Source organism: Polypterus senegalus, chromosome 6 (genome assembly GCF_016835505.1).
Source record: "Polypterus senegalus isolate Bchr_013 chromosome 6, ASM1683550v1, whole genome shotgun sequence".
NCBI classification, from domain to species: Eukaryota; Metazoa; Chordata; class Cladistia; order Polypteriformes; family Polypteridae; genus Polypterus; species Polypterus senegalus.
In genome coordinates, this window is record NC_053159.1 from 9,444,810 (window position 1) to 9,461,104 (window position 16,295).

General features: G+C 42.1%; 2 protein-coding genes across 2 annotated transcripts in view; both read right to left on the reverse strand.

Moving 5' to 3' along the window:
* itgb5 (integrin, beta 5) overlaps window positions 1-5,828 on the reverse strand; it is a 164,435-nt gene extending 158,607 nt beyond the window's left edge. The window contains exon 1 of the mRNA XM_039755360.1: window positions 5,281-5,828. Coding sequence (XP_039611294.1) covers window positions 5,281-5,359 — 79 coding nt within the window. The 5' untranslated portion in view covers window positions 5,360-5,828. The remainder of the gene's footprint in view (window positions 1-5,280) is intronic.
* Window positions 5,829-13,317: 7,489 nt separating this feature from the next.
* The window catches only part of LOC120530773, a 31,058-nt gene continuing 28,080 nt past the window's right edge, over window positions 13,318-16,295 (reverse strand). The window contains exon 9 of the mRNA XM_039755361.1: window positions 13,318-14,271. Coding sequence (XP_039611295.1) covers window positions 14,188-14,271 — 84 coding nt within the window. The 3' untranslated portion in view covers window positions 13,318-14,187. The remainder of the gene's footprint in view (window positions 14,272-16,295) is intronic.

A 16,295-nucleotide genomic window follows, 5' to 3' on the forward strand; every position in this document is an offset into this window, starting at 1 on the left:
GCTACTTCCTGAGCAGCTCTTCTTTTCTCCACCCTATTGGCCCGCTTCTTCTCTTCTTTCGTCGGCATCTTTTCACGTTAAAACTGATTAAGTCTGTGTTTGTGTTGTAAGTACTGAGTACGTTTTCTTAAGGGAGGAGGGGGAAGCGTGAGGTCAGAAGTGGGGAGTCAATCTGACCTCTGCATTTTGTAGGGTACCTTGCCTCCGTTTAGCTAGCGCTACCTTTTTGTTTATTGGTTTTTAAAGTATGTCCTGTCTCAGTACTATACGGGCTGAGCCGCAGGGGAACAGCTAGTGTATATATATATATATATATATTGTCACACCAGTACGCATGGGAGGCTTGAGTAAGGGCAATTCCAAATCAGACCGGGATGTTGCAGAGTGCACCGTTTCCTTTTCTCGCTTTCCTGCAGACCATCCATGGGAGATTCCTCCTGGCCCTGTCCACGTCACTTCCAGGCCCGAGCCTATAAAGGAAGACCTTGCCAGCTCTAGCCCCTCTGATGTCACATCCAGGCTCGAACCTATGAGTGAAGAGCCTTACGATCCCAGCCCCTTTGACATCACTTCCTGTCCTGACCTTTAAAAGCCTCCACCTTTCCCCTGTTCCCTCAGTTCTGTTTTGGACTCCATTTTGTGCACATCAGTGCTATCATTTATTTGAAACTGTGCAGCCAGGAAAGCAAATATACAGGTGGCTGCCCCAAAACTTATGGATGAATTGATGACGTCATTTTTGTGACTATATATATATATATATATATACTAATAAAAGGCAAAGCCCTCACTGACTGACTGACTCACTGACTCATCACTAATTCTCCAACTTCCCATGTAGGTAGAAGGCTGAAATCTGGCAGGCTAATTCCTTACAGCTTACTTACAAAAGTTAAGCAGTTTTCGAATTCTACGCGTAACGGTCATAACTGGAACCTACTTACGTCCATATATACGGCCATAGCCTGCAGTTCGGTCGCTGTGTGAGGCGGAGTTGCGTCCCTCATCGTCGCGCCTCCCACGTAATTGAGTGCCTGCCCATATAAGGTAAATATTCTCGGGTGAAGGACTGTGCTTATGCAAATGAAGATGAGATGGTCTAGTGTTTGGCACAAACTCAGCGAAAGTGCGAGAGAAACTTTTAAGTGCCGGGTCTGAGCTAACATTAAATAAAGCCGTGGACATCGCGAGATCACGCAAGAGAGCGGCTCACGTGAACTGACTGTGAACGCAGTACGTAGAGAACAAGGAAGAGCTCCAAAGAGCGCTGAACAGAAAACGCATTACACAATTGAGAAGGGAGCAAAAGAATATGAAGCGAGTGACACATACAAGCATATTCATAAGTGCAGCTACTGCGGAAACAAAGCACGGTGTAAACCATAAGTTTAAATTAAGTTTATAGACACGCTGCCGCTGGCATTTGTCATGCCTACGACGAATACGATATTCGCGAGATACAAGTTTAATGAGAAGACACGAGGTATAAACGAGACTTTGGATCACTTTGTAACGGAGTTAAAATTGCTGGTGAACGACTGTGCTTATGCAAACGAAAATGAGATGGTCAGGGATAGAATAGTGTTTGGCACAAACTCAGAAAAAGTGCGAGAGAAACTTTTAAGTGGCGGGTCTGAGCTAACATTAAATAAGCGCTGGTGAAGGACTGTGCTTATGCAAACGAGTAGAAACGATGTTACGTTATTTTTAAAATGTTTCCTTTTCTTTTTCATTACTTCTTTAACACACTTTTTCTCCGCTGCGAAGCACGGGTATTTTGCTAGTATATATATATATATATATATATATATATATATATATATATATATATATATATATATATATATATATATAAAATCCAACATCTGTCTGTCTGTCTGCTTTTCACGAGAGAACTACTTAACGGATTTAGATTTTTTTTTCTATAATTTGCATGTACATTCCGGTTGATTTTGCAACTTCTCTTATGATGCTAATATCATTCTTCGTTTGTGGTACTGATTAATTCACGCGAATCTGAGAGACAGGCTGCAGGCGGGGGTGGGGATTCAGTGCCCTCCACACTCACTAACCAGCCTCCATTCGAGTCGCTCTACCTCTTGCCACGCACACCTTGCCTCTGCTTAGCTAGCGATACCAATTTGTTCAGCAGACCAGACATTATCATCTAGAGATTGTTAAGGAGTAACGTTTGATGTTTTTGAGAGAGAGAGAGAGAGAGATCAGCGCAATGTATGTTTTAGAGGGTAGCTGCCCATTGGCAGAGATAACACGGCCACATGCTCTTCTCCCCACGCAGGGGACGCTCTCCCGCCAGAACTGAAGACGAACAGATACAGTGCCAACGTGTGACATTTGAGCATACCTACCTTCTGCTTGGGCCAGAATTACACTTTGTTTTTTTACTAATTTTTTAAAGTTTGTTCCGTTTTACTACAATGTGGGCGGAGCCACAGGGGACAGCTAGTCCGCTATACCCAAAGATAATAAATTAAACATTTATGTAATAGAATTTAATTTTTTTTACATAATTCTATTTTTTTTTGGTATCTGCTTTTACCAGACCTCTGATAAGACTTTAGTTTAAAGATATATCAGGTGTTTGGGGTTTCACAACCTCAGACACCCTCGATCAGGTGAGCCAGCCAGGGTTGATCAGACCCAGCAATAGGTCACAATTCGGACCCTCCTGATCCAAAGCCACCTGGATGCCCCTTCTCTGTGGCCTCTACGGTGGACTTTATGGCTCTCCTTTTCTTTTCCGCAGCTCCTGGGATGCCAAGCATAATATGCTGCTAGCAAAGCCCCCAGAAACGGCACCTCAATGGGCTCACAGTTGAGCGGTACTGCCGCTCTTCCAGCAACTGCTCACCCAGCTCCACTTTCGCTCATTAGCCTCTCCAATGCGGGTCTGTCAGCTCCACCAGCAGCACCTGCTTTAAATAATATTGGCAACCCACCTCAAAGGTGCTGAAGGAGGATGCATTCTTGGACCATTTTGATTTATGAATATTAACTCTACCCAAAATAATTTGTACATCCATCCATCCATTATCCAACCAGCTATATCCTAACTACAGGGTCACGGGGGTGTGTCAGCTGAAGCCAATCCCAGCCAACACAGGGCGCAAGGCAGGAAACAAACCCTGGGCAGGGCACCTGCCCACCACAATAATTTGTACATTTACAATAAATAAAAATTAATTTCCTATGTTTTTCTTTTTTGACACAATACAATAAAATGCCACAATCCTTAAGCTTCATCCATCCATCCATTATCCAACCCGCTATATCCTAACACAGGGTCACAAGGGTCTGCTAGAGAAAATTCCAGCCAGCACAGGGCACAAGGCAGGAAACAACCCCTGGGCAGGGCGCCAGCCCACCTCAGGGCACACACACACCAAGCACACACCAGGGACAATTTAGGATCGCCAATCCACCTAACCTGCATGTCTTTGGACTGTGGGAGGAAACCCATGCAGACACGGGGAGAACATGCAAACTCCACAGAGGAAGCGAACACCGGGTCTCCTAACTGCGAGGCAGCAGTGCTACCCACTGTGCCACCATGCCGCCCTTCCTTAAGCATCAAATGCACCATTATTTCCTTCAAAACAAAAGCTGTCAAAATTATTTTGGACTGATTTGCAAACATAACAGCAAAGAAGCAGATGAGCCCTACGGGAGAAGAAAAACTTGGGAACGATTTGCAATGGTGGAGCTTTAACTTTATTTGTTAGAAAACAGGAAGTTGGAAGAAAGGAGATGGGCTTTGGAAGATAGAGGATTGAAGATAAACAGGAAGAAGACGGAATACTTGAGGTTTAATGATGATCGGGATTCAGAAGTTAGCCTGCAGGGAGAGCAACTGAAAAGAGTGGAGAAGATTAAATAGCGGAGATCAGTGGCAGCTCAAGATTGAGAATTCGAGAACCCATACAGTGCGGTGTGGATGGAACAATTAGAAGAAGGTGTCATGAGTATTGTGGGATGGGATTAAGGTGAAGGTTAAAGGTCAGATGCTTAAGACAGTAGCGAGACCAGCAAAGATGTACGGACAGTAAAGGGAAGGCAGGAAAAGAGGTCGGATGTGGCAGAAGTGAGAATGTGGAGATGGAGGTGTGGAGTTACATGAAGAAATGAGACCATCAGAGGGACAACAAAAGTGTGAGAGACATCTAAGAAAGTACAGGAAGGTAGGTTGGACATGTGATGAGCAGAGACGACAAATATGGAGGGGGGCAAAAGGGTGATGGGAATGGAAGTATGGGAGAAGAGAAAGCAAAGGAGGACAAACTGGAGGTGGATGGATAAAGTAAATGAAGATCTGAAGGATAAGGGGGAGGACTGGGGAGAAGGTGAAGGACTGAGCTGCGTGGAGAAGGCTGATCAAGACTATTGATCCCACATAGAAGTGGGAAAAGATGTAGAGGAAGCAGAAGAAGCTTTAACCTTATTTGCAATACAATACCTAGCAGGAACTGTCCAAACATAACTAGGGGGTCCATTGACTTGGGGTCTGTCCTCAGCCAAGTCAGTCAACTTTTCTTTCATTTTAGTTGTACATCTGAATGGGGTTTGTTGATTGTTATAATATAAATATTGGTATTTATTTACTTACGTAAAAAGCCAAACTTTCCCCTCAGGGTCAAATAAAGTTCTAAGGCTGGAACCAATCCATGGTAAGATGCCAGTGCATTGCAGGTCACACTCACCCCCTCCCAACCACCAATTTACAAGTAACAAATAACACTGACGTGCGAAAAGAAACAAGATAACAAGGGGGAAATCAAAATACAAGGGGGTACGTCCAAACTCCCTGTGGGATAACCAGGAAAGCACTACGAAAGAACCAGGAACCAGGAAAGAACCCAATCTATCGGAGCTACCAGCCAATATGCACAGTGCATGCCACTGTGCCACAAAGCTCTCCCAAAGCACGCAAGGTACAAATGAACAAGAATAAAGTTCAAAAAGACATAAGCACGCAGTCATACGTGCACCTTGTTATGGTCACATGCGCATGCGCCCTTTGTTTTTGTTTTTTTTTGTGACCCGAAGGCTCAGCCGGCTGGCAGAAAAAGTTAAAACTTGAGATAAAAGTGGAAGAAAAAAAAAGAAACCGGGTGTCGTCAAAGGATTCTTTCCTGCCTGAAGCAGGTGTCTCTGGGTGTGAAATGAACATTTTCAGTGTATCGTAAAGCAGACGTAGTTGACCCAAAACACCACCACTACCAATAACCCCCAAACACCAATGCAACCCTCGCCCCTTCTTACCTTTTACGTTATGAACGACATAAACCAAAATCAAAAAAGTGCTTAACGCAAAGTATGTCAATAATCTGAAGTCCAACATGATTTCCAACCGTCTCTTGAAAAATCAGCGAATGCTCCCCAGTTGTGCCTTCAGTGATTAAACTATGATCATACGGGTCCTCATGGCAATCCGGCTAATATCGGTTAAAGTTGGGGTGGGGGAGAGGGGGGCACACAGCGAAACCCCCTCACCCCTGTCCTCTCATCATTAAGTGCAGCGGACAGGGCTGCACCACGGAGTGTCACCAGCAGCGGCTTCCCATCCAAAAGCAAAGTATCGCCGTCTGCCAGCGCAACAGGACGCGCGCCACCTTTACTGGACACAGGGCATCCCCTCTGCCCAAACGAGATTTCCCAGGACGCTGGCGAGGACCACTTTAATGGGATAATTGTGGCGAGTGCCTCCGAGTCGTAACATTCATCCTCTCTCTCTGTCTCTCACAGGAATTCACGATCGCGCTTCCAGTTCACACAGTAAACTTTTCCCTCGGCCGTCGGGATTCAAAGACTCCGCCTCAGGCCCCGCCCTCCTCCTGCTCACCCCTCCTTCTTCCACCGGGCTGAAAGGCGTCACCGCTTGCTTAACTCCTTGTGTGCGGGTTCCTCTTCCACTGTGAGGATCGCTCTGCTCTTCGGAAGTTTTCATTATTTTATTTTTTTTTTTTGTCCTTAATTTCTCATTTTATCCATCCACCCATACATCCGTTTTTAAAACCCGGTCATCCAGGGCAGGGCAGGCAGGGTAGGTTAATGGATCAAATGGAGACTATCCCAGCAGTCACCAGGCGCAAGACAGGAACAATTGTGTTTCATGCACGATATGGACAAAGTGTATATACACTACAGTAATGGACACGTATATAAGGTCAGTACCATGCTTTCAAATTTTCTTTTTCTGTGGCAGAATGATTATACAACATACATCTTCATTACAAAAACAAATCAGGTTTAATTTACTGTGGTCTTTCTAAAACCATCAGAGGGTCAAAAATATACATACAACACACCCAAAATTCCTACCTCTTGGACAGAATCTCCCGTGTGTCCCGGTGTGGAGAGATGTCAATGGTGCACCAGACAAGCAATGGGGTACCTCAGGAATCGCTGCCGGGTCCTCTCCTCTTCTCTCTATATGCCTCCTTACTAGGCCCTGTCATCCTGACTTATAGTTTTTCCTATTAGAACTATGTTGATGATACCCACCCATACCTGTCGTCCCCTATGGAGGACCACACGTTATCAGCTACAGTCTCTGCATGTCTCGCTGATATTGCAACCCAGATGAAGGGACACTATTCCCAGCTCAATATGGCAAAGACGGACCTTCTTATTATCCCAGCTTATCCATCCATCTCATTTCAGCTTCACCAAGTTCACCAAGCTGGTACACAACCTCGTGGTGGTGATCAGTGACCAGCTTGGTCTTGCAGACTCACTCCGTACAGCATCTGCAAAATGAGGCCATGTCTGATAGACTATGCAGCACAACTCCTTGTCCAGGCTTTGGTCTTGTCTCGTCTGGACTACTACAACTCTCTGTTGGGAAGAACACTGGCATGTGCCACCAAAATGCACCGGCACATCTGGTGCTCAACCATCCAAGGTGAGCACATGTCACTCCTCTTTTTAGATCACTACATTGGCTTCCTGTAGCGACACATACATCCATCCATCCATTATCCAACCCACTACATCCTAACTACAATGTCACAGGAGCTAATCCCAGCCAGCACAGGGCAGGAAACAAACCCCGGGCATGGCGCCAGCCCACCACAGGGCACACACACACCCCAAGCACAATTTAGGATTGCCAATACACCTAACATGCATGACTTTGGACTGTGGGAGGAAACCAGAGCACCCGGAGGAAGACACGGGGAGAACATGCAAACTCCACAAAGGGAGGACCCGGGAAGCGAACCCAGATCTCCTTACTGCAAGGCAGCAGCAATACCACTGCGCCACCATGCCGCCCATAGCGGCACATATTAAGTTTTAATCTCTGATGCTTGCCTTTAGAGTAGTTAGTGGGTCAACACCTACATAGAGTGCCTTCCATAATGATGGGAACAAAGGCATATTTCTCATTGATTTCCCCTTCTCCTCCACAGTTTAAAATTACAAATCAAACAATTCAGACTTGTGATTAAAGTGCACATTGCAGACCTTCATTGAAGGGTCTTTGCACACATTTCAGCCACACAACACTTTTTCAAAGTGGCCTCTCCATTTCGGATCATCATAATGTTTGGGACACAGCAATAGCAGGTCTATTAAAGCTGTCATATTTAGCACTTTGTCACATATCCCAGCATGCAATGATTGCTTGAAGTCTGACCTTAACTTAATAAGTGTACAGAGTGCATTGCTATAAGAACTCGACCTACACACTAATGACTGTTTATACTATATTTTTATAGAGGTTCTACCTTTAGCCAAATGACTGTACAAAGTGCATTTCTACAGGGAATCAGCCTAAATGTCCAATGACTACATCTACTCCATATATATAAAATCCTAAGCCTAAAAGTGCAACGATTTTGTACAACAATTTCATGTGACGTTTTTATGTCACTTTTTTGTCACGCTTTAAATCTGGCTGATTTTAAAACCTACATATATATATGTTTGGTTTCATTCTTTTCAGAATTTATCAAACTTTAATGTGATGTTGTTAGATTTTCAGATTCTTATTCCATTTTTAAATTAAAAACTATATCAAGAACTCACATCCCGGGAGACAAGACTTTGTGCTAAAAGATTCAACCACGCCCGGGGCCGGAAATAAAAGACAAAGAGTACAACAGCTGCTGTACAGGCTTTTAAGTGTTTGAAGCGCCGCATGAGATGCAGATCACACGACACGACAGCAGCTGTTCGAGCAAAGAGGAGGTAAAAAAAAACCTGTAATTGTTTCCCATTTTATCACCATTTAAGAGGGGGTTTCGGAGGAGCGACCGCGTCTCCTTGGGTGCATTCAGCCCCCATCTTAACAATGCGAACGGCAGAGATATTGGGTTGGCAAGCGAGGCGAGTGGGGGGGGGACAAACCCCCTATAAATAATAATTTTTCTTTTGTGCATTTACAGATTTTACTAATATTCTGGCCTCAACTGGGGGTTGGGTGCCAAAGGTGCCAGGAGGCCTTGCCTCCCTAGTACATTATATTGAATTTCTCCAATGGCGTAGTCTAATAACTGTATGTAGTGCATTTCTTTACAGGCTTATCTTGCATCCTGCATCCTAATGGCCATTTATGGAAAATTTCGATATTTGTTAACTGTTCTGAGGAGACATGCAAGTAAGATAATAAGGGCAGGCAGATGACTGTATATCATATATTTGTATAGTAAACAGCAGTCAGGTGATGACTCATTTTACTAATCAAACAAATGAGAACCATTATATTGATTCTCTAGTCATGACCTCATGAGTCAAACGAAAGAGATTCATTAGACTGCTTGTCCACTGCTTGTGACTCGTTCGCAAATCAAATGAACAAGAATTGTTAGACTGATTCTCAGGTGATAACTCATTCATTCATAACTCGTTAGACTGATTCTCAGGTGATGGTTCGCTCGTGAATCAAATGAACAAGAATCGTCAGACTGATTCTCGAGTAGTGACTCGCTCACAAATTAAATGAACGAAAATTGAAGTGATGGTTCGTTTATGAATCAAATGAATGAGAATCGTCAGACTGATTCTCGAGTAGTGACTCGCTTGCGAAATAAATGAATGAAAATTTAGGTGATGACTCGTTTATTAATAAAAAGAAACAAGAATCATCAGACTGATTCTCAAGTAGTGACTCATTTGCGAATTAAATGAATGAAAATTCAAGTGATGGTTCGTTTGTGAATCAGATGAACGAGAATCGTCAGACTGATTCTCAAGTAGTGACTCGTTCGTAAAGTAAATGAATGAAAATTTAGGTGATGACTCGTTTATTAATAAAAAGAAATGAGAATCGTCAGACTGATTCTCGAGTAGTGACTCGTTTACGAATTAAACGAACGAAAATTCAGGTGATGAAACGTTTATGAATCAAATGAACAAGAATCCTCAGACTGATTCTCAAGTAGTGACTCATTTGCGAATTAAATGAACGAAAATTCAAGTGATGGTTCGTTTGTGAATCAGATGAACAAGAATCGTCAGACTGATTCACTCATTGCATGAATCAAACAAATTAAACAATTATATTGATTCTCTGGTGATGACTTCATGAATCAAAAGATCGAGAATCTTTGTCCAGTGATGACTTGTTTGTGAATCAAATGAACAAGAATCATTAGACTGATTCTCGAGTAGAGACTCGATCGCAAGTCAAACGAACGAGAATCAATAGAGTGATTCTCAGGTAACAACTTGTTTAGGAATCAAATGAGAGAGAATCGATAGACTGATTCTCAGGTGATGACTCGTTCGCAAATCAAATGAACGAGAATTGTTGTTATATCGATTCTTAGCCAGTGATTAGTTTGTGAATCAAATGAGTGAAGACTCATAATTTAGGCAGTCCTTGCGCATGTGCTTTAAACATTTATCAGCGTATCGATGCTGCACTTTAACACTTCCGTTGAGCTCCTCTGAATCGATTCATTCGTGTTCACAAATGGGTTCATATGATTCACTAAAAAGAGTCATTCAGAAATAATGAACCATTCACAAATTGTCCATCACTACAGTCAACAGTGGTGAGAGGGTAAGGTGTCCTAAAGAGGGGGCTGCGGTGTCCAGAAGAGATGGTAACTCAGAGGAACGGCGGTGGCTGGATGAGTAGGCCATTTGCTGAGTGCTTTAAGTAGTGAGAAAAGAGCTATGTATATGCAAACAATTATTATTATTATTATTATTATTATTATTATTATTATTATTATTATTATTATTAATATTTGTGGTATGCGAGGTGTATCAGGTTGCAGCAGGTGGCATGAGGGCATCCTAATGGGGAAATAAAGTCTTTTTAAATTGTGAACATGCCTATTTATTTGGGATTTGTTTTTGTTAGACACTCGTTATTGATTTTTGTATTGGACATGTCCTCTGTTTTGCACTTTGTTACTTTTGACAGGTAATGTCTGCTCATTCTTCCTGGTCCACCCTCAGTTCCTGCCTATCAATGCCCCAGATAAAAGAAGACGATCTTGGCTGCAAGTTTGGGGGGCTTCACATTCATTGACAGTTCAGGTACTCACAGCAATCCACTATCCTGCACACACCCGTACCCCACTTGGACCTTCACAAATATAAACCTAACTAATCAGACCTGAATAAAAAGCTCTTAAAAGAAAAATGATTGGTCGATACGGGTGAGGCACAATCAGAGCAGCTCTGGGTTACCAGGCCACAAACAAGAAAAAAGTCCAAATGGATTGTCATTCAAAATACAAGTCCAGTGGCGCAGCAAAAAGAGAAATGAACAAGTAAGAAAATGTTCATATACAGACAAAAAATGCTTTGGCAGACCAAGTAAAGTTCTAAGCAGGATGGGGCAATGTCTGGTCTGGATCTTGTAGTTCTGACCCGCTCGCATCTCACCATTCAAATAATTTATAGATAATGTTACATGGACGGGGCCAGAAATCCTAGCTAGCTCCGCCCATGTCTGTCACCGCCCCTCTGATGTCCCTCAGCACCCCACCCAATATCCCCCCATGAGGACCTTTTGACATCCAGAGACTGAAGAGTGCAAACCAACTTGTACTGAATCAGAAAAGTGTCACTGGCCAGGGTTTGAACCTCAGAACTATAAAGGGGGAATGCAGTAACCCCATCTGAGTTGGGGGCTATCACTGGGGGGCACCCAAACATTGGATTGTTCTCAAATCCACGGAACAGAAACAGAAGGTTAATGGCCCGAATTAAGAAGTGTCACCATTACAGAATGTTGTGACACAGAACAAGAAGTGGGCCAGTCAACTAACCCCACCACCGAACCCTTAACATGCATCAGTGCAGATATAATAATAAATGGCCAGCAGAACTCCACATACACAGGGGGCACGATGGCACAATCTGAGAGTCTGCTTTCATGCCAAATGTCCATCTCTGCAAAGTCACTGGAACGAGAGACGAGCCTGCAGGCTGAAGTTAATTATAGTCTGGTCAGAACATCTGAGTGTGTGGCATATCAAATTCAACATCAGAGGAAGATGGCGATAAAGTTATAGAAGGGAAACAAGGAGTGAACACTGAAAATCGAGGTCATCAGGCGTGTGCAGCAAAACAGAGCGGGCTGATCAGTCCAAGTGTCCAGTTCCATCAGAACTTCATCGGACAAAGCTCTCCTGCTCATTGTTTAAATGTGAAAGACGTAGACCGGTGGTGAGCACCGTCAGCCCTGGAGGGCCGCAGTGGCCACACTGTTTCTGTTCCGGCTCAGTTGCTTAATTAGAGGCCACTCCATGCCAAAAACAGGTCTTCTTTAATTTCATGCCTTGTTAAGGTTTCATCTCGTAGATTTTTTCCTTTACAAGCATATCATGAAAATGATCTGAAGCCTAAAATGGATGAGTGATGTTCAGCCCTTCACTTTTTTCTCTTCAGTTTCCTGCCAAGTAATTTATTAAACCAAACAGAGCAGAAAAGATGGAGGACAGCCAGTCCCTTTGTCACTCACATCTTATTGCTAGTAAGCAGCCATTAAAAACGATGAATGCAGTTGTGTAAGACTAAAATAAGCAATTAATGGTGGGGAATCGGAATAAGTGAGACCACTAAAATGTCACTTGAGCAATGGGTTTGGGCTTCATCAGCAATAATGGACTCCTCATTAAGAAAGAGAAGTGGAATAAAAACCTGCAGTCACTGAGGCCCTCCAGGACTGACGCTGCTTACCCCTGATTTAGACCAACTTCAATTTATTTTCTACAATCTAGCACCTTTCATATCTACTATACAGTGCATTTTCTATCTATCTATCTACAGTATATCATATAGTGCCTTTTCTATCTATCTATTTATTATATAGTGCCTTTCATATCTATCTATCTATCTATCTATCTATCTATCTATCATATAGTGCCTTTTCTATCTATCTATTTATTATATAGTGCCTTCCATATCTATCTATCTATCTATCTATCTATCTATCGATCTATCTATCTATCTATCTATCTATCATATAGTGCCTTTTCTATCTATCTATTTATTATATAGTGCCTTTCATGTCTATCTATCTATCTATCATATAGTGCCTTTTCTATCTATTTATTATATAGTGCCTTCCATATCTATCTATCTATCTATCTATCTATCATTATATAGTGCCTTTCATGTCTATCTATCTATCTATCTATCATATAGTGCCTTTTCTATCTATCTATTTATTATATAGCACACACAGAGTTTGTTCATAGGAGACCTCAGTCCGTCAGACTGGTTTGTGCCGAGCAAACAACAATGTAATCTTACACGTTAATGACTTGTTTTATATTCTTTGTACTTTAGACGCTTAAATGTATTTTTCATAGCAGTGATTTGTGTTTTGGTGTACAGTCTAAAACATCCATCCATCCACGGGGGTCTGCTGGAGCCAATCCCAGCCAGCACAGGGCGCAAGGCAGGAAACAAACCCCGGGCAGGGCGAGTTTAAAACATAAGAATCATAATAACCTTTTTCCGTGAATATTGTAAACTTTATGAAAAATATTAAAAGAAAAAAACCAAAGTCAGTTCCCAGCGTTGCTGCCGTGAAGTGACGTGCAGTCAATCCTCCGTATCCTGGATCGCAACATCGAAGGGAAGTGTTTGACGTGTAGGTTGGTTTTGAGTGCCCTCTGCTGGACATTCGTGAGGTGACATTCAGTTAAAATCGCATCGCTTCGAGCGCACAAGGAGGAGTTTGTGTGGTCAAACAAAACTCTTCAGACATAAATTAGGAAAAGTCTTTAAACCAGGAGATAGAATCAAAATCCAAGTGCAGGAAAAACAATACAAATGCTTTTATTAATTCAGTCATATACAATAAATACATTTTTTTATTTAGCCCCCCCCCATCATTTAATGTCACACTTTATTGTCCAAGTGCTTTTTGATTTTTCTGTATGCACATAAGTGTCCTCAGGTCTCTCTGCCTGTTGTTACCTAAATGGAGTTTCATTTAAAAGAATGGAAGCAGTGGCAGCTGCAGATCTTCAAGACAGCAAAGGGCTCTTGGATATGTCAGCCGCCTTTGTCATGGCGCACATCGGGCACCTGCATGTACAAATCGTGACAGACAGAACCTTCATTGGCGTGAGACTGTCCGCCTCCACCGGCTCCTGGTTCAGGCTTTTGAACCACAGCTGTGATCTTCTACAAGTTGTCCAGTTTTCCTCCCACAGACTTGCTGGTTGCTTTAACTGGTGACTCTAACGGACCCAGTCTGACTGTAGGTGTGTGTGCGTGAGGGTGCCCAGTTATGAATGGGCGCTCCATCCTGAGCTGCCCACAAATCAACCAGATAGGCTCGGACCCAACCATAAATGAATGTGCTTTTTACAGCTACATACACTTTCAATGACAGGTCCACAAAATACATAGAAACATCCCATAATCAATATCAACTGTTTACTTTTTCTCCAGTTTGGTTATAATATATGCATTTGTTTTTACTATTGTTCGTTTATTTAATTTTCCTGTTTCACACTTTATTCCGTCTTTGCGTTAGCAGACGTTTTCTCTTTAATAAATAATCAAAACAACATGGCCGCTATAAGACCACCCTTAAAGATTAATTCCTCCAGACCCCAAGTGCTATACAGTAAGTAGTATGCAATATGTCAGTATTTATAAATATATATACAGTATACACCAAACACGTCATATTTGTATTTTCAAAATTCTTCCAAAGCCTGAGCGTTAGCGTCGATCACCCCGACATTAGTATTTCATGTGTCCGTTGTATCTGTAGTTCACTGGGGGCGGGTAGCCCCTGTTGAGGGAATTCATCTCGATCCCGGGACCCTGCAATGACAAAAATTGATGAAGATGTGAAAAAACAGCTTTAAATGTAGTCTTGCTTTGACATTTTGTTGTTCGAGCAAATTCCTGTACATTTCATCGTTTTTTTTTATTGATTTTATTATAATCATTCCATACAGATATATCAGTTTTTACAAAAAATAGGATTGAAAACAAAGCAACCCAACCCTCACCCCATCGGGGTAAAACTTAAAGCTACAAAAAAAAATACATAAATTGATGAGTTTAATAGGCAGATAAAACAAAAAATGCCAAGAGAATTACTTCCATGGGTGCTTAAAGAGCTTATTCTGAAATTTTATTGATCAGATCCTGCCGGGTTTTGAAAAAGCTCAGCACAGATCCTCTAACTGAAAATGTAATTTGTTTCCAGTTTCAAATAGTATAAGACATCAGTTACCCACTGACTTAAAAGAGGAGAGTTAGGATTCTGCATCTGCGTGCCAGCAGTGTAGTGAAGGCGATCACAGTTTGTTTGTCCTTCTCCACTTTAAGCCCCTCTGTGAGCCCACCAAACACAGCTGTTAGTGGGTTAGGAAGGGATTGTGACGCCCAGGCTGTCTGAAAGGCACTTAAAAAAGGAAGTTAATTTGGTGCAGGACCAGAACACGTGGCCCAGTGAGGCTGGAGCTCGATTGCAGCGTTTGCAGGTTGGCTCTCGCCCTGGAAACATTTTAAGCGAGACAGATGTGCTCGATTATATCATTTTAAGTTGAATAATTATATGCTTTGCGCATATGGATCTCGAGTGAATTCTCTGCATTGCTACTTTCCTCTCCTTTTCTGATATATTGATTAAGAGATCTCTTTCCCAGTGTCCTCTTGGATCTTTGAAAGAGATGGACTGTAAAATAATTTTATATATTGCAGAAATGCTGTCTGAGTCCTCCAAACTGACCGATATCTTTTTCCAGCATTGAGGAAGGTGCGAGATGAGGAAAATCGGGCAGGTTCTGTTTGACAAAGTTCCTAATTTGAAGACAGTGAAAGAAATGTGTAGCTGGAATGTTAAATTTGGAATGTAATTGTTCATAGGATGTAAAGACGTTGTCTATACAGTATAAAGGTCTCTAAGTGCTTTAATCCCAAATGTTTTCCAGATATTAAAAACTGTTTGCAAAGGTTAAAAAAGGTGGTTTTCTTGCAGAGGTGCCACAGATAAAAGCTTCTCCATCTTAAAATGCTCTCTACATTGGTTCATATTCTGAGTGAGTGAAGCACAATTGGGTTATCAGTATATTGGCGATCACTTGCATTTATCGGGGCACAAAGCAGGGAACATAAAGAAGTACTGCAGGATTTTATTTCTATTGCGGACCAGGCCTGTGTATGTTCATCTATTTGTGTCCAGGTTTTTACAGCTTGTATGTTTGCTGCCCAGTAATAAAACTGAAAGTCAGGTAGGGCCATGCCACCTTCTGCCTTTGGTCTTTGTAGGGTCACTCTTTGGATGCGTGGATGTTTTGAATTCCAAATAAATGGGGTTATTGTTGCATCTAATTGCTTAAAGAATGATTTATTAATGTATATTGGAATGTTTTGAAATAAAAAAAGGAGCTTAGGAAGAATATTCATCTTAACAACGTTAATTCTTCCAGCTAGAGTGAGATGAAGGGTTGACCATCTATGCAAGTCTTGCTTAATTTTTTCCATACAGTCGGCGTAATTTTGTTGATAAAGAGCTTTATATTTACTTGTGATTTTTACCCCTAGATATTTAAACTGATCTACGATGATAAAATGATTTAATCGTTTTAAATGTCCTCACTGTCCACTGCAGGAAATTGTTCTTTATGTGCGTGTGCCATGTCTGTCTGTCTGTCTGTCCACGTAAATCAACCCGGTTCCCGGTAGACTGAGTCACACTTCTTCTTCAAGGAAATTAGTCGTGAAAGTTCAGTGTTCGTTCTGACATCTTGAATTGAGCGTCGCTGTACGCGTTTTTGAAATTTCAAACTTACTGGTAATTAGTGAAGAGCGAACCCCATTTGGTCCCCCTAGAACCA